The 18,256-nt window shown below is 40.2% G+C and overlaps 1 protein-coding gene across 1 annotated transcript in view; it reads right to left on the bottom strand.

Annotated features, from left to right (window-relative positions):
• Positions 1-623: 623 nt before the first annotated feature.
• Positions 624-18,256, bottom strand: part of MGAM (maltase-glucoamylase) — a gene marked incomplete at its 5' end in the record, with an annotated part of 71,291 nt that continues 53,658 nt past the window's right edge. Inside the window, 13 exons of the mRNA XM_080664648.1 lie at positions 624-1,572; positions 3,549-3,719; positions 4,314-4,363; positions 5,663-5,751; positions 6,718-6,842; positions 7,783-7,839; positions 8,685-8,769; positions 9,351-9,499; positions 14,104-14,220; positions 14,314-14,348; positions 14,458-14,591; positions 16,734-16,872; positions 17,678-17,765. Coding sequence (XP_080520774.1) covers positions 1,495-1,572; positions 3,549-3,719; positions 4,314-4,363; positions 5,663-5,751; positions 6,718-6,842; positions 7,783-7,839; positions 8,685-8,769; positions 9,351-9,499; positions 14,104-14,220; positions 14,314-14,348; positions 14,458-14,591; positions 16,734-16,872; positions 17,678-17,765 — 1,317 coding nt within the window. The 3' untranslated portion in view covers positions 624-1,494. The remainder of the gene's footprint in view (positions 1,573-3,548; positions 3,720-4,313; positions 4,364-5,662; positions 5,752-6,717; positions 6,843-7,782; positions 7,840-8,684; positions 8,770-9,350; positions 9,500-14,103; positions 14,221-14,313; positions 14,349-14,457; positions 14,592-16,733; positions 16,873-17,677; positions 17,766-18,256) is intronic.

Genomic DNA, 18,256 nt, shown 5'->3' with positions numbered 1-18,256 from the left:
CTGAAAGTAAATATCCCTTTTGAACATTAATATATAATTTTTTATCCCAAATTTGAACCATCTAGTGTTTTAACCAATAGTGTTGCAACTTCTGTTTTGTCAGAGTTGATATTTTACCACATATCGCAGCTGCTATGATGATTAAAACAACAACAATCCAAGTACCCTCTTCCACAGCCTAAACCTTTTTTTTAAATATATTTTATTGATTTTTTTTTTTTTACAGAGAGGAAGGGAGAGGGGGAGAGAGAGAGAGTTAGAAACATCGATGAGAGAGAAACACCGATTCAGCTGCCTCCTACACACTCCCTACTGGGGATGTGCCTGCAACCAAGATACATGCCCTTGACCGGAATTGAACCTGGGACCCTTCATTCTGCAGGCCGATGCTCTATCCATTGAACCAAACCAGTTAGGGCCACAGTCTAAATTTTAAAAAAGACATGCCACGGGTGTAAGGAAAAGGGTGGATCCTCCTAAAGCTAACCATTCTGTTGGTGGATTGGACTGTAGGGACTCTGCTGCCAAAGAGAACAAGACCAGTTTACAAAGGTTTGCTGAACAAGATATAGCCTTAATTTGAACTGACATCACCATGATCAAAATATCACAAAATTCAAAATCGCTTGTAAATATGCTTGTTTTATTTGGCTCTGGCATGGAAGTTGCAGGCACATGTGTAAATTGTAGTTATATACATTAGGCACAGAATAGAGAAGAAAGATTTACATATTTTAAAGCACACTACTGCAAAAAGAAGTTATTTTTTACATTCAAACTCCTTCCTTCAGTTTTGCCTGCTTAAATTCCATCCTAACCCCTACTCCCATATGTTAAGGGTTTCCTCTAACCCTTCTTCTTGCTTTCAAGTGAGTTGGTTCTTCGTTTCTCCTCCCATTGAGACTAATCTTCCTGATATTTTAATATTGTCTTCTCATTTTTCATGATCACTTTTATCACTATTTGTTTCCACTCATCTTTCCTGTTTACCTTTCCTTGTGTTTGCCTTTTCTTTCCCTTCTATCCTGCTGTCAACATAACGTTCCCCTTTCCCTGTAACCAACCAACAGATATCCTTTATGAGTTCTGGCTTTCTGGATACTTTCTTGGAGTGTTAGCTCCAGGGCCTGAAACTGTCCTGGCAAGCTTTTTCTTGTCTACTTAGCAAGAGAGTGGAACCTATTTCCTGGTTACACACATATACACATGCACACACACACTTCACACACCATGGATCCAGTTCATCTTCAGTAAATGTTGAATGATGAACAATAGATACCATACTAATCACATAGAGACATTAAGATAACACATTGATTTTCAACACCTCCTTATTGCCTATCCCATAGGGTTAAGGCACAGACAAAGCATATAACAAAATTAATAAAAGATTTTATCCATAGTGGACATGAACCAATTAGCAACACACAATAATTTTATAAGCATGAAGTATAAGTAGTTTCAAAGTCATTCGTAGAATCTTGCTCTTAAAATTCACAGAGTGCTTTTCCATGTCAATGAAGTGAAATTATGTAGGCTGATGTTTCTGCTGGTCACATCAATATTTAACACCTGTTGGGAAGCAAGGAAAAGTATTGGGCATTAGATGATTGAAACTTCCTGCAAACAAATCAGAAATGAGCCAATGGTCTACATAACACACTGATACTTTCACAATTCATTGCCTAGTTTCCAGACTGATCTCAAATTTTCAGATGACAAGTGTCTTTCATAATTCTTTATAAGACAAAGATCATTCAGTGATAGTGACAAGACAGCAAGCCTCAAAATAACGCAATATGCAGCCACAATAGAGACACAATCCCACAGACAAATTGGAGAAAATGTCCTCATTTCTATTCATTTGGAGTGTTGATTTCCTTCAGAGCACCCCTTTTATTTCCTCCTCTGCTCATCCCTCACAGTGCCTGGATGACTGCCAATGGGAGTCCAATATTCCAACTTTTTTCTAGGCAAATACTTTCCATAAAGTTTCACCATATGTGCAGTCCATGAGTTGGTCAGCAACAAAAACAGGTAAAGTCCTTTATGAGCTCTTGGTAACGTTTGGGAAAATTGGTTGATAAGAAAACCACAAATATGAGGAAACAAAAATAAATACAAAACTGAAGGAAAACTTGTTGTAGGTCTTGTAATCAGAGAGGATTATGGAAGAAAAATAGTTCAGGAGAAAGCAAGGAGTAAGCACACAAGGAAAGATCCTATTTGCCATGAGGAGAGATGTTAGAACCACTTCATTAACCCCAAGGCAGTGTTTTCACATATTTAACATTCATGAAATCATAATGTGTCTTGCAATCAACAGCCTTAGAATCACTGAGCCAACCAGAACTCATGACTATTGTTATTATCTGTACAAACATGAACATCTTTGCTATTACTGGTATTCTGAATGGATGAACTGCAAACCACTTAAGGATCATTTTAGGAAGGAATATGACTCCTGGCTGACAGTAAGATCAAGAAAGTGCTAAGATAAACACTTGTATAAACATGTTAGTGGCTTGGGAGAAAATCTCATAGACAATAGTAGAAGAGTTTTATGAAATTCTATAGCACCAGCACCTGGGATGGTATCTGGGAAATGCCTTAACCCATTAGTGCCATGTAGTTATCTTTTAAATAATAAATAAAATACTAAGAGATTTAAATAACAAATGGAAAATTATGTGATATACATTGGTTAAGGCATTTCTAATATTTCTTCAAATTTAGAATCTACCTTTTCTAAGTCACTTTGATGGTAGAATAATCAATGCCCATGTATCACTACCCAACACTTTTCCCATTATTATCACTTAACATATTTAAATGATAAAAATCTATGTCTAAAAGAGTTTTACAAAACTATAAGTTCAAAATAGAATTTTTCAGTATCACATTCTTGTCCCTTTTTTTTTTTTTTTGTCTTTATGGCACATGAAAATAATGGGGTAACTTGTAACTAATGGTATCTTTCAACTGATAGAATATGGTAGTTCAAGCTATCAAGTAGATCTCTGAGGCAGAAATGAGGAATAAAACACAGGATTTTACATAGTTTTGCAGACAAGCAGATATGCATAGAAAGTAAGGACCGCTCAGAGGGAAGGTGGGTGAGTGGGAAGAGATCAACCAAATAACTTGTATGCATATATGCATAGCCCATGGACGCAGACAATAGAGTGGTGAAGTCCTTGGTGGGGTGGAGGGAAGGGATGGACTAGAAGAGATCAATGGGGGAAAAGGGGGAGCTATGTAATACTTTCAACAATAAAGATTTTAAAAGTAATAAATAAATAAATTCCTTGAAAAAGGTGAAGAGATTAAGCAAAAAATAAAATAAAATAAAAAAGCAAGTTAAGGACCCAGACCCTCAATCCCAAATGATAAAGGCTGATTTCCCCTCCATCTCTATGCTGTCCATGTTGACACACTTAAAACAGAAGCTTTGCAGGAGAGGGTGTCATTAGAAAGAAAGAGGCAGGCATTTCACATTGCATCTCAGGGTTGGGAAATACCATCCAGACTTTTCACTGGTCACAAACCTCTAATGTAGCGATGTAGGTGAAGGAGGGTGTTATATCCGTGCCATTCACAGAGATGCTGACACTGGAAATGGAGGTACTGCCCACTCCCCAGATCTCAATGTAGCCCAGATTCAAAGGGTTTGTATCCGTGATGTATTTGTTGAAAATTATATGACTCGTCATTGTATTCTGTCAAATTAGAGATAAAAGAAACCAGAAAAAAATAAAGCAAAATTTGTTCAAAATTTTCCCCACCTCTTTTTAGGCACAAATGCAGGTCATGAGGTAAGACAACTTCAAAGTTACCACCTTGTGTCCTTGTAGTGGAGACCATGATTTCAGGACTTTATCACCTGTTCCAACTACCATCTAAATTTTCAATGACTAAAAAGCACCTGCAGGATCTCCAGAATTGCCCTGAAGTCCAAGGAGATAAAGGGTCTCAGCTATCAGGAACCTTACTTTCTATATGTGGAGAAGTCAGAAAATGTGCAGAACATTCCAAGACAATATAGGAACAAGGGCTAAATAACATTGAAATAGCTTGTCCATCTCTGCCTCACTAAACTGGAATAAGTTACTGACAAAACATGAATGGGCCTAGTCACAGAAAACTTCTGGGAGCATATTAAATCTATCTACAGTCTAGAGAAAGGAAACGATGCAATTTAGCAAGGTAGGCAGTGAAGGAATTCTAGGTGGTACTTTATGCCCTTATGATCTCCAGCATCCTACTAAGCCAGTAGAACTCTAGTGCCCCTTCATAGTATCAGTCACACTCACCTGAATGGCAGAAAAGTGGGCCAAGTAATAGAGTCCTTTTTCATAGGTGTCTGCAAACAAACAAGGTAAACACAATCTGGAGTCATGCTTAGAATTCTCGTTGCCTACTTGTCTTTATTTTTCTTTACTGATTTCCATTTTGTGATTTAAGACCTATATATGGAGATTAGTCAGACTCTGCCCCCACCCTCAATTTACACAGGATGTTTGAAATGGGTGTGTGTAGACACGGCAGTCTGGCAGAAGCACTTCACATGATGCGGTTTCCCTTTAATCCACTTCTCTCCCTTGTTATCTACCACTCCCAACATTTTCCTGGTCACCTCCGAACTTCCCGGTTCCTTCTGCTAGAAGTACACATATGTGAACATACATGATGTAGACACATATCACAATCACCAAGAATGGTGTCTTGGTCAGTTTGTCTTAAGAGATATCAGGCAATTTCTTAACTGTAATCTCCAGAAAACAAAGAAACCCAAAGAAAAGCGTTCTTTGTCCTTTTATCCTCATTTATGCCACAAGTCCAGGGAAAATATGATGCTCAGCATATCCAGTGAAAGTGGACTTATCAGAGTCTTGTTACAGGTATTCCCACCCTACTTCCTACCCTGTGGCTTTCTCACTTGTCCCATGTACCCGTCGTCTCTTTCTCTTTCTAATTTGTTTACTGCTCACTCGATCAGAGGGCATTGGCTAGCCTCGAGAATTGTGCTGTCCAAGGTAGCCTCTGACAAAATGTAGCTCTTTAAATTACAATTAATTAAAATTAAATAAAATTAAAAGTTCAATTCCTTAGATACACTTGTCATATTTCAAGTGCTCAGTAGCCACCTATGCCTAATGGCTATCACCTTGGGCAACAGAGATATAGAACATTTCCATCACTGCAAAAAGTTGGATTAGACAGCACTGGCCTAGCAATAGCTAATGATAATTGAACCATCCTCCTGAAAGTTTACCAATTCCTGCAACTTCTAATGAAAAATCCCCTCAAAAAAACACAGTTCATAGAGGCATTGTTACTCTTACTGGGACAATAAACCATGCAATTAGGGAATGTGCATTTGAACATAAACCATACAGAAGTATATTTCAATTGGTTCAAAGAAATTTTCACTTTGGCTCCCATACAGCTATCTTACACAATGGATTAGGACAGTGGATAATGGTGAGAGATTCCCAGCTGAGCTTCATTTACATGCAGCACACTATGAACTACTTCAAAGTAACAGCTATATATAAAAAATGCAAAACTGCTATAACATGAAAAATGACAAGCAGACCTATAATATATCCAGGAGCCCAGTCAATGGTAGAAACATAAATCTGAGGCAACCGTTACTCACCAATGCTTTGTCCATCATCCCAGAAGAGCCAACCTTCAGCAGTCCTGTTATCGTCCAAGGCAACTTTGAAGCCCAGGAATTTCTGGCGGCTATAGTGAAGTGGTAGAGAGGTATTAGTTAAAAACCAAGCCACAGTCTCAAATCAAGAGTATTCAAAAAACATAAAGGAAGTCCTTCATGCTATAAAGACCGAGAGCTAGATTTCAAGAGACTTGTGACCTACTTCTAGTTTTGTCTCCATTTGCTCTATGACTTCATACCAGGAATGAATGAATTAATGAATAAAGCAATGGGAGTTTTCCTTTAGGGTTTTATAAGCTCCACCAAACACTACAAACAAACTCATTGGATTCCTTCCCTCCCCCACTGTGAGGGAGGATCTGATGTTGTGATCTTTCCTCTTTTATGACCTAACTTCCTAAATACATATATAGTGAGTTCTGTCTTCAGTTCATTCAGTTTTTAACTAAATTTTTGGACTTAAACTAGTAGGGCTCTAAGAATTTTAGCTTGACATCAGACAGACATAGATTTTAGTCCATCTTCAACTACTTACTAACTGTGTGACTCTGAATTAATCAATGCCTGCATTCCAGGTCTCAATGAAGCCTCTTTGCTTTTCTATAAACTGAGGAGGATAATAACAGTACTTACACTATAGTGTTTATTGTTTATTTTTTAAGAAAAAAATAGAAATTTCCATACTATTTCAGTTCTAGGTATACAACAAGTATTCATTTGCTGTTAGCTATTATTTATTATATAGGCTTAGGTCTAGAATTTTTAAATCTGTGTATGAGGAATCTCAGGCATCAGCTGCATTATGGCTTACACAATTTTTCAACAATAGTTTCTTCCATTTCAATTATCACTAATTAGACCTAGCATTTCACCCACTTGGATCTAAAATAGTTGTTGATAATTGTTCAAAGAGCAGAGAGTCTGAAAAAAACAAGCCAACTAACAAAAATGTTTAGTACAATTGCTTTTGGGCCCAAGAGTACTGCTTACAGTGGGCTCCACCAAGATCTGAACTAACTGGTCCCATCACTCACCTTAAGTGGGTGTTCTGTGCAGGCTCCTGCCAGGGCAGGATGTAGCCCCCACGGACATGAAGATTAATGTGGTCAAGAGGGGCTGGCAAAGCTTTCCACTCTCCCCTTGCTTTAATGTCCACACCCTGAGGGCCAGAAGAAGGTCAGAGATGACGAAGGAGACAACACACCTCTGAACAGTGCATTTACCAGACATCCACTCTTCCAAACTTGCTGCCTGTTCATGATCCTTCCACACATACCTGTTATACATTTTCATTCACCCAGCAGTATGGTGATTATGAAAGGGAAGGGAGTGAGGGGGGAGTAAGAGGTAAAGGGGGTCAAATATATGGTGATGGAAGAAGATTTGACTTTGGGTGGTGGGCACACAATGCAATATACAATTATAGAATTGCACACTTGAAACATATAATTTTTTAACCGATGTCACCCCATACGTTTAATAATAAAAATGTTGCCTTGAAGTGGCTCCAGAAGACCCCATTTTTTCCAGATGAGTTTCTGGGCTCAGAGGAGCCTAGAAACATTCTACGACAGAGAATGTGTGCACCCTGCATTTCCAAATGCAACTGAATTGCTTCTACACACAGCCTGAGACCTTTCTTTCCTTGGGGGAATTACGTTTAACTACTCCTCTTTGAGCATCTATGCTGTAGAAGGAGATGTGGAATAAAAAGAGAGGAAAAGGCCCCTGTACTTATGAATTTACAATCCAGCGGGGGGAAATTAAACAAAAACTATAGTTTACAGAATAATTTCCCGTGTTTACTAGTGTTGCCACCATTGTGAATAGTAGTGGTAAATGGAAAGATAAAAACTAACACATGTAAGTCCAGGGAATAAGTGAGATACTTTATGTGTTATTTCAGTTCTGTGAAGGAAGTGGTTTTCCCCTACTTGGAGGTGAGAAAACGGAGGCTACAAGGTTAAAGGTGACCTGTGCAAGATTAACATCAGGTGAGTTACAGGGCCACAATGTGAGCAGAGTTCTGTCAGATTCTAAAGACTGTGCACACTACTCTCCCATTTTCCTGGGCTGTATAAACAATCAGAAAAACTTACCGTATAGTAATCATACCAGCGGGCTCTAGGGAAGTATGCAGTGACATTTCTTGCATTCTAAAATCAAACACAAACAAGTCATGGGCAGTGGGCTCAGTTATCTAAGGCAGACTTACCAACTTGGTCAAAATAATAGTGATGGCCTTTGACCCACACTCTTCATCTCTCTAGAGGTCAGGACTGTGGGGAAGCCTTCTCTCCTTACTTCAAATGAGAGATTTGCCTGCCCCACACTTGTGGCTAGGATTTTGGAGAATTATTGTTATCTACTTATAGACTTAACCCACATACACCCTCTTGAAAGTAAAGAAGTTGGGTCTGGGGCAGAAGAAAACTTTGTAGTTTTACATGCCAATATCAGAGATTCTGATTAGTGCACTAAGTTTTGAAGAAGATGCAATTAACTGATGTTTTTATCAGAAGCCTAATCATCAACAGTAAAGGTAAGGAAATGGCTTTTGCTACTTGAAGACCTCCTGTAGAAGGAAGGGAAGGCCTAGCCCTCAACAGTAAGATTATATACGTTGTTTCAAACGATCCTTATGAAAAGTTTTGCTTTAATGGTGACAGAGGACTGTAATGAATCTTTACAGTACTGCCCCACCTGATCACACTCCTTACTTCAGTTAATGAAGAAATTAGTATATCTTCAAATATATCATAAAGTTTCTTCCTTCTCTATTTGTCCTGTGAATCAGAATCTGTTATGATGATTTTAAAGATGAGGGAGCTAAGGACCAGAACCCCTAAGTGATGGACTTGAGCGCAGAGAGAGAGGAAGAGACAGAGGTAGAATAAGAAGCCACCGCTTAGGACCCCTACCAGATCAGGCCTCTTCTCCTCCTCCCATTCACCAGGCTTCATAAATGGGACCTCTGCTTATCAGAGGCCTCCATACTTACAAGCTCCAGGACGGGGCTGACCAGGAAGGCTGGGCCCAGCAGGAACTGATCATTTATGTCCCAGGTCACCCGGTCTGACACAAACCTGGAAAGGCAAACCAAGGTACCATAATCAGGGTGCCAACAGGGCTCCAGGCCAAGGCCTTGAAGAAACTCCTCAAGTTCAGACCCAAGTCAGAAATCCAGCTTCTCTACCTTACATTACTTTTTCTATCTTAATCAGATATACATTCACTTTCTGCATGTTATGTTCTTCAAACTCCAGACATGATTAGACTTAGACATGCTCTCACCTACAGATATCTCTATGTTTCTTAACCATGGCACATCCTAAATGCAAGAATGGCCTTCCACCCTCAAATCTCCCCCTGGAATGCCATATGACCTGAGCTTCTATAAAAGATAGGTAGGTCTACATGTGCTTAATCTAGAAAGAAATCATTCTGTATTATATCATTTTGAAAAAATAAATTAAATTCAATAGTCTCTTATTAAAGATCCAGGGTATCAGTGACACCATGGTAGATAACATATTCATGTGCTTAGAAAGCTTATGGTAAAAGGCAATCATGTTTTGAATTTAATTTGGAAGAACTGTTTTCTTCAACTGATACCACATAGAATAAAATTATCCCTTAGTCATTGGGATTCCAGCTAAACACTCACTCATGGAGAAGAGGCCGCACGACAGTACTGCCCTCTGTGTGGGCCAGGTGCATCAGGGTGTAAAGATATGGCAAGAGGGTGTATCTGGTCTGCAGGACACTTTTGGAGATATTCACAAACGCATCATCCCAGGACACAGGGTCTTGCCTCTAAAGGACAAAAGGAGGAGTTTTAGAGCTCACCATAGGGAAGCTAGGGGACTTGAGGTCACTGAACATTTATTACAAATGAAAATCACAACTAAATCATAGATAAGACGCACAGAATATTAGACTGAAAGAGGTCACTGAAGCTCTACTAGGACAGCTGATAAAATTTCCCCATAAGACATTCTTTTTGGGGATATATTTGCTACAATGCTGCCCAAACGAAAAGAATAATCTAAAGAACACTGGAGAAGATGGCTCATTGAACCATAAGGATTTTTTCATGTTCCTATCGGCCATTTGTATGTCTCCTTTGGAAAAATGTCTATTCAGTTCCCCTGTCCATTTTTAACCAGATTACTTGGATTTTTTTTTGGTTGAGTTGTGTGAGTGCCTTATATATTTTGGATATTAACCCCTTATCAGATATATGATTTGCAAATATTTTCTTCAATTCTATAGGTAGCCTTTTCATTTTTTAAAATTGTTTCTTTGGCTGTGCAGCAGCTTTTAAGTTTTATGTTGTCCCATTTATTTATTTTTGTTGCTTGTTCTTTTGGAGTCCCATCAAAAAAATCATTTCCAAGGCCAATGTCAAGGAAAAAATCTCCCCATGTTTTCTTTTAGGAGTTATATGGTTTCAAGTTTTATGACTAAGTCATTAAACCATTCTGAGTTAATTTTGTGAATGGTGCAAGATAGGGAACCAATTTCTGAACACCACTTATTGACGACACTATCCTTTATTAATGAGTATTCTTGGCTCCCTGGTAAAATATTAGTTGACTAGAGGCCCAGCACGCGATTAAAATCACACAAGGAGGCGCCCCGCCTCCCGCCGTGCAAGGAGGCACCCCGCGGGGGGCTGGGACACGCGCCTGACTCGTGCAGCACTGGCCATTGCAGGAGTCAGGCCGGACCGGTGCCCTGGGAGGCCGGACCTGCACTGCGGGGGGGGCGGGGGGGGAGACAGGATCCGCACCTGACTCACAGTGTCCCCCGGGCGTCCTGCCTGTATCTGCTCCAGGGCTGCCTGAGCTGCTGTGCCAGCTCCGGCAGGCCCCCCTCCTTCTGTCTCCATCTCCATTCCAGGTCTCACCTGTGCGCACAACCTCCTCCTGTCTGGTCATGACCCGTTACAGAGTTCCAGCCTAATTTACATATCACCTCGATAGATAGATGATAGATAGATAGATAGATAGATAGATAGATAGATAGATAGATAGATAAAGCAAGGTTTTATTTCTGGGCTCTAGATTCTGTTGTATTGATCTGTGTTTCTATTTTTAAGCCAATACCATACTATTTTGATTACTATAGTTTTGTAATATAATTTGATATCAGAAAGCATGATGCCTCCAAATTTATTATTCTTTCTCAGGTTTCTTTGGCTATTAGGGGTCTTTTTGGTTTGACAAGTATTTTAAGTTTTTTTTCTATATCTGTGAAAAATTCCATTGGAATTTCAATAGGGATTGCACTAAATTTATAGATGGTTTGGGGTAGTACAGACATTTTAAGAATATTAATTATTCTGATCCATAACATGAGATCTTTCCATTTGTTTGTGTCTTCTTAAATTTCTTTAATCAATAACTTATAGCTTTTAGTATATAGATCTTTCACCTCATTGGTTAAATGTATTCCTAAGTATTGCTTACTGCTTCTTGATGCTGTTGTGAATGGGATTGTTTTCTTTATTTCTTTTCATGTGTTTTATTGTTAGCGTATAGAAATGCAAAAGTCATTTCTGTATGTTGATTGTGTATTCTGCAACTTTACTGAATTTATTGATAATTTTAATAGCTTTTTGGTAAAATCTTTCGTATGCTCTCTATATAAGATCATATAAGCTGTAAACAGAGACAATTTACTTATTCTTTTCTGATTTTAATGCCTTTTGTTTCTTTTTCACATCTGACTGTTCTGGCTAGGACTTGCAGTATGATGTTGAATAGGAATAGTGAGAGTGGGAACCCTTGTCTTGTTCATGATCTTATAGAAAAGCTTTTAAACTTTCACTACTGAGTATAACATAAACTGTGGGCTTCTCTTACTTCATTATGTTGAAGTACATTCCTCTTGTACCCAATTTTTTGGAAGTTCTTATCAATAGTCCCTACTGTATTTTGTCAAATGGTGTTTTTTTTTTTTTCTGTACCTATTGAAATAATCATATGCTTTTTATCTTCCATTCTATTAATGTGGTATATCACATTTATTGATTTGTATATGTGGAACCAGCTTTACACACAAAGGTTAAACCTCACTTGAGCATGTTGTGTGAATCTTTCAATGTGCTGTGAAAATTGGTGTGCTAATTTCTAGATCTATATTCATAAGGGATATTGGTTTGTAGTTTTCTTTTCTTTTTTTTTAATTGTCTAAAGTTTTACATATGTCTTCTTTTGGTCTGTAGTTTTCTTGTAGTGCCCTTATCTGGCTTTAGTATCAAGGTAATTGTGATCCTATAAAATATGTTTGGGAGTATTAAATCCTCTTCAATTTTGGGAAAGAGTTTGAGAAAGATTGGCATTAATTCTTCTTTAAATGTTTGATAGAATTCTCCAGGGAAAACATCTAACTTTTCTTTGTTGGGAGATTTTTTTATTACTGACTCAATTTACTTACTCATTATTGGTCTGTTCAGATTCTCTATTTCTTCATGATTCAGTATTGATAGGTTGTATTTTAATAGTTTTTGCCCCATGCTTGTTTCCAGGAATTTATGTATTTTTTCTAGGTTGCCCAACTTATTGGCATGTAGTCTCTTATATTCCTTGGTATTTCTGTGGTATCTATTGTAATGTCCTTTTTTTCGTTTATAATTTTATTTATTTGAGACTTCTTTCTTTTTTTCATAGGAAGTCCAGCTAATGGTTTGTCAATTTTATTTTATTTTTTCAAAGAAACAGCTCTTAGTTTTGCTGTTCTTTTCTATTACTTTTCTGGTGTCTATTTCATTTATTTCTGTTCTGATCTTTGTTATTTCCTTTCTTCTGTTAACTTTGTTTTTTTCTACTCGTTTGAGGTATAAAGTTAAATTGTTTACTTGAGATCCTTCTTTTTTCTAAATGTGAAAGTTTATTACTATAAACTTCCTCTTAGAACTGCTTTTGTTACATCTCATAAGTTTTAGTATGTGTTTTTCCATTTTCATTTGTTTCAAAATATTTTTTATTTATCTTATGATTTCTCTTTTAACCCATTGGTTGTTTAATTTGCACATATTTGTCTATTTCTAGGTTTTTTTCTGTTATTGATTTCTGGTTTCCAAAGAAGACATTCAAATGGCCAACAGGTGCATGAAAGGATGCCCAACTTCACTAATCATCAGGAAAACACAAATCAAAATCACAATGAAATATCACCTCACACATGTTAGAATAGTTATTATCAAAAAGACAAAAGAAACCCAGTGTTGGTGAGGATGTGGAGAAAAGGAAACTATTTGTGCACTGTTGGTGGGAATTTAAACTGGTACAGCTACTATGGAAAATAGCATGGAGGTTCCTCAGAAAATTAAAAAAAGACTACCATATAATCCAACTATCTGAAATTTATCTCTTGAAGAGATATCTGCACTCCCATGTTCATTGCTGTGGTATTCAAGACAGCCAAGATATGAAAATAACCTAAATGACCATTGATGGATGAGTGGATAAAGAAGATGTGATATGTACACAATGGAATATTATCCAGCCACAAGAAAGAAGGATATCCTGCCATTTGCAGCAACATGTATGGATCTTTATGACATAATGCTAGGTAAAATAAGTCAGACACAGAAAGACTACTGTGTGATAACACTTATCTAAAATATAGGAATCTAAAAGAGAATCTTAATAAGTAGAACTCATAGAAACAGAATAGAATGGTGGTAATCAGAGGCTGGGTGTTGGAGAAAATAGAGAGATGTCAGTCAAAGGGTAAAAATTTCCAGTTATAAAATAAATACATGGTGGGGCAAAAGTAGGTTTATAGTTGTTTATATGGAAAATAATACAATAATTATTAAATCATAATACAAGAATAAACTCTGTGTTTTGCATACTCACAACTGTAAACCAACTTTTGCCTCCTGCTGCATTTCATGGGGATGTAATGTACAGCATGATGAATACAGTTAAAAATACTGTCTTATATATTTAACAAGAGAGTAGATGTTAAATGTCCTCATTACAAAAAAAGAAATGGAAATTATCTGAGGTGATAAAGGTGTTAACTAACCCAAGTGTGGTAATCATTTCACAATATATACGTGTATCAAAAAAGAAAAGAGCCATAACCGGTTTGGCTCAGTGGATAGAGCGTCAGCCTGAGGACTGAAAGGTCCCAGGTTCGATTCCGGTCAAGGGCATGTACCTTGGTTGCGGACACATCCCCAGTGGGAGGTGTGCAGGAGGCAGCTGATCGATGTTTCTCTCTCATCGATGTTTCTAACTCTCTATCCCTCTCCCTTCCTCTCTGTAAAAAATCAATAAGATATATTTTAAAAAAAAAGAAAAAGAAAAGAAACATGAGGCTTTAACGGGTTTAAAGATATCGGTGGGGAATATGACCAACTCAAAATTGGACCTGTGTCCCTAGTGATACCCTCATCCTACCCTTCTCCCGATGGTGTTGTGGTTCCTTGAAAAGGGATAAAAGGCCCCCAGTTGCATCCAGCGAGCACACATCTCATATTTAGCATCTTCAAAGAACCCACAGATATCTGCTCCTGTCTGAGACAAGAAAGAATAAAATAAGCCTGTTGATGATTTCTGAACAATGTCATCACCTTCTCGGGGATTAGGGGTGATCCAAAGGGGACTTACATAGGATATGCCAAAGAGGCTGAACTCCATCATGCCTGCAATGAAAACCACAGCTGTGTCAGACACACCACTCCCGACCTGCTTCCTACCCACTCCTCAGAGAATCCTTTAGCAAGGATCCCACCTCCTCTCCCCACCACACACCAATGATAGACTTCCTCAGCTGGTCCCATGCAGCCGTGTTGTCTCCCAGCCAATGTCCTCCCCAGCGGCCAGAAGAGGGGAACGTGGAGCGGGTAATGACGATCCCTCTTTCTCCTGTCACCTCTTGCACAGCTCTGGTTGGAGGGGAACAAGGAGATGATTGAGATCAGAATAGGGAAAGAAAGGCCACAAAGCTTCTCCTCCTAGAACTTCTGACCACAGGCCATGGTGACAACATGCTTCCTGTTACTGGAGGAAATAGGGAAATCTGAGCTACAGTGAGGTTCCCATTGACCAATCCCAGGTGGATGGAGAGAATGACACATATACCTTTAGAGTACTCACAGTGTTTTACAAAGGACTTCACTATGTAATAAACTCACATATCACCTAAAAACAATAAGTAATCACCAAATCTTACTATTTATTTACTCGGTACTTAGTTTTCTATATTTGGTAAAGAAGAAGATGAATTCCTTTATAAAGCTTTCTTTAGAATAATTCTTATTATTCAGGGACCGAGCTCACAAAATTGGACAAGGCAAATTCAATAGAACACTAGTTGGCTATCCCAACATGAATTACCCCCAAAAAAAATCCCCAAAGAGGTAAGTGACTTTTGAAATAAAGGAGCTATCCAATCCTCTACATTCTCTTTGCTTCTTATATCTCACTAGAGGCCTGGTGACCGAAATTTGTGCATGAAGGTGGGGGGTGTCCCTCAGCCCAGCCTGCACCCTCTCCAATCTGGGACCCCTCGAGGGATGTCCAACTGCCTGTTTAAGCCCGATCCTGGGATCGGGCCTAAATGGGCAGTCGGACATCCCTCTCACAATCCAGGACTGCTGGCTCCCAACTGCTCGCCTGCCTGCCTTCCTGATTGCCCCTAACCACTTCTGCCTGCCAGCCTGATCACACCCTAACCACTCCCCTGCCAGCCTGATTGATGCCTAACTGCTCCCCTGCCAGCCTGTTTGCCCCTAACTGCCCTTCCCTGAAGGCCTGGTCACCCCTAACTACCCTCCCCTGCAGGCCTGGGTCCCCCCCAACTGCCCTCCCCTGCTGGCCTGATCGCCCACAACTGCCCTCCCTTGCAGGCCTGGTCCCTCCCAACTGCCTTCCCTTGCTGGCCATCTTGTGGTGGCCATCTTGTGACCACATGGGGGCAGGATCTTTGACCACATGGGGGCAGCCATCTTGTGTGTTGGAATGATGGTCAATCTGCATATTACTCTTTTATTAGATAGGATAGAGGCCTGGTGCATGGGTGGGGGCCAGCTGGTTTTCCCTGAAGGGTGTCCCAGATCAGGGTGGGGGTTCCCTTGGGGTGTGAGATGGCCTGGGCGAGGGGCCTGTGTTGGTTTGCAGGCCGGCCACACCCCCCGGCGACCCAAATGGAGGCCCTGGTATCTGGGGTTTATTTATCTTCTACAGTTGAAACTTTGTAGCCTGGAGCGGAGCCAAGCCTTCTGCTTGCTCCGTGGCGGCAGCCATTTCTATTGGGATTTATGTATCTTCTATAATTGAAACTTTGTAACCTGGAGCAGAGCCAAACCTTCTGCTTGCTCCGTGGAGGCAGCCATTTTTGGGGGGATTTATGTATCTTCTATGATTGAAACTTTGTAGCCTTAAGCGGAGGCCTAGGCTGGCCAGGGTGTGCGGAAAGCTTGGCTTCCTCCATCACCGGGGGCAACCCTAGCCTCCTGCTCTTTCCAGCTCTTTGGCTGCCGCCATTTCTGTTTGGATTTATGTATCTTCTATCATTGAAACTTTGTAGCCTTGAGTGGAGGCCTAGGCCTGCAAGGGCAGGAGGAAAGCTTGGCTTCCTCCATTGCCAGGGAAACCCAAGCCTCCCTCCTGCTCTCTGTGGCTGTAGCCATCTTGGTTGGGTTTATTTGCATATTCGCTCCTGATTGGCTGGTGGGCGTGGCTTGTGGGTGTAGAGGAGTGATGGTTAATTTGCATATTACTCTTTTATTAGATAGGATGTTGTTACAGTATCAGCTGCACTGTGTGATAATGGCCTATGTCATCCCCACTAGGACTGTGGTCTCTCACTGGCAGGACCAGCCCTTATTTAAAACTGTCCTGTTAACTATGATCACAGGGCCTGGCTCCATGCTCATGAATATTTCTCCAAAGAGTAAGAATGGCTACATAGTTGTAATTCAAATCATTTTAACTCCATTGGAAGAGGGAATGAGAAGAAACACCGGGGAGTTCATCAGTCATTGGCTGTGCCTGTGGGTTGTGAGAGAAGGAAGATGATGACTCACTCATATGTGGGTCTGGTCTGGGACCACCCATACAGGCTGTGCACGTCGTAGTGCCGAACCCGGGAGCCATCAGGCAGGATCTGCTCACTCTCCATGCACAGGGTCTTGCTGCTGAGACCCCTGTCCCTGGACTCCAAATCTGAGGAGAAAGAGCTAGTGATGGGAAAGCCCCCTCTGATCCTGTGTATCACTGACTTCTCTTCAAGGGACTGAACTCTCCATCTGCATGGGGCCCTCTCCATCCCAGAGGCACAGGAACAGAAACATGTTCAGCTCTGGGAGCTGCAATGGTGCCTGCAGGCCATTCAACATCAAGTCTTCTGGAGAGGTCTCCAGGAGAAAGCCAAGGGTATGGGGAAGAACAGAGTTGTCAAATGCTGTGGGGCAGGCTTCAACCTAGGCTTTTAACATGTAATTATTTCATGTCATTCTTATCTTAATTCTATGAAAAGGATATCATTATTCTCTTTTTACAGTATAAAAAAAACTGAGGCTGGGAAACATCAAGGAATCTGTTGAAGATCATACAACTCACAGAGATAATAATTTCTGGGGCCAAGATATGAACACAAGTGTAATACCAAAGTCCATCAACTCCATGATAAGGGGAAGCTACTACTTTCCACCCACCGGTGGCATAACAAATTCTCATGGAGGAATTAACTTGAGCCTGAAAGAAGCTGTAGCTATAGGATCCTTTGGAGACATAACTACTGTTAAGTGCTTTCTGAACAAACTTAAAAAGTTCACTCAATGAGGTCAGTAACTTGCACACACCCAACTGGGTAAAGTGATTGAAGTGTGTCTGTTGCTGGCTCCCCAAAACCAAAGCACCACTGAGATATGCCCTGAGCAGTCAGGATAAGCTCCTGGCTGCTGAGTTCTTGCAGGGGTCACTCCTTGTGGCCATGGCTCTGCCAGTAGAAGAGGCCCAGGATCCTTACGTGGCATATAGGGAGGGTGGTTCAGAGTGGCATTCTCGCAACCTGGAGGAACTGCCCCATTCACAAAGCTTGATGGTTCATTCATATCCTAGAAAAGTCAAACACAGATATATCTTACTTCTTAAAATAGTTGCATGCTGGCCCTGCCAGTGTGGTTCAGTGGTTGAACATCAACCCATGAACCAGGAGGTTGCAGTTCAAGTCCCAGTCAAGGCACATGCCCAGGTTGCAGGCTCAATCTCCAGTAAGGGGAGAGGGGAGTGCAGGAGGCAGCTGATTGATTATTCTTTCTCATTATTGATGTTTCTATCTCTCTCTCCCTCTCCCTTCCTCTCTGAAATCAATATAAACATATTTTTAAAAATAGTTACATGCTGTCAATTCAAAGGGAAAGAAGTAGTGAATAAATCATTCTCCATCCAGTAATCATTAAATTCAGCTGAGAATTGACTAGAAAGATCAATTAAGCCCTACAAAATGACTGGCTAGAGCAGTGGTCGGCAAACTGTGGCTCACGAGCCACATGCGGCTCTTTGGCCCCTTGAGTGTGGCTCTTCCACAAAATACCATGTGCGGGCA

The sequence above is a fragment of the Plecotus auritus genome, assembly GCF_963455305.1.
Source record: "Plecotus auritus genome assembly, chromosome: 4".
Classification (NCBI taxonomy): Eukaryota; Metazoa; Chordata; class Mammalia; order Chiroptera; family Vespertilionidae; genus Plecotus; species Plecotus auritus.
The sequence above is the reverse complement of the archived record's forward strand: the minus strand, read 5'-3'. Positions and strand labels throughout refer to the sequence as shown.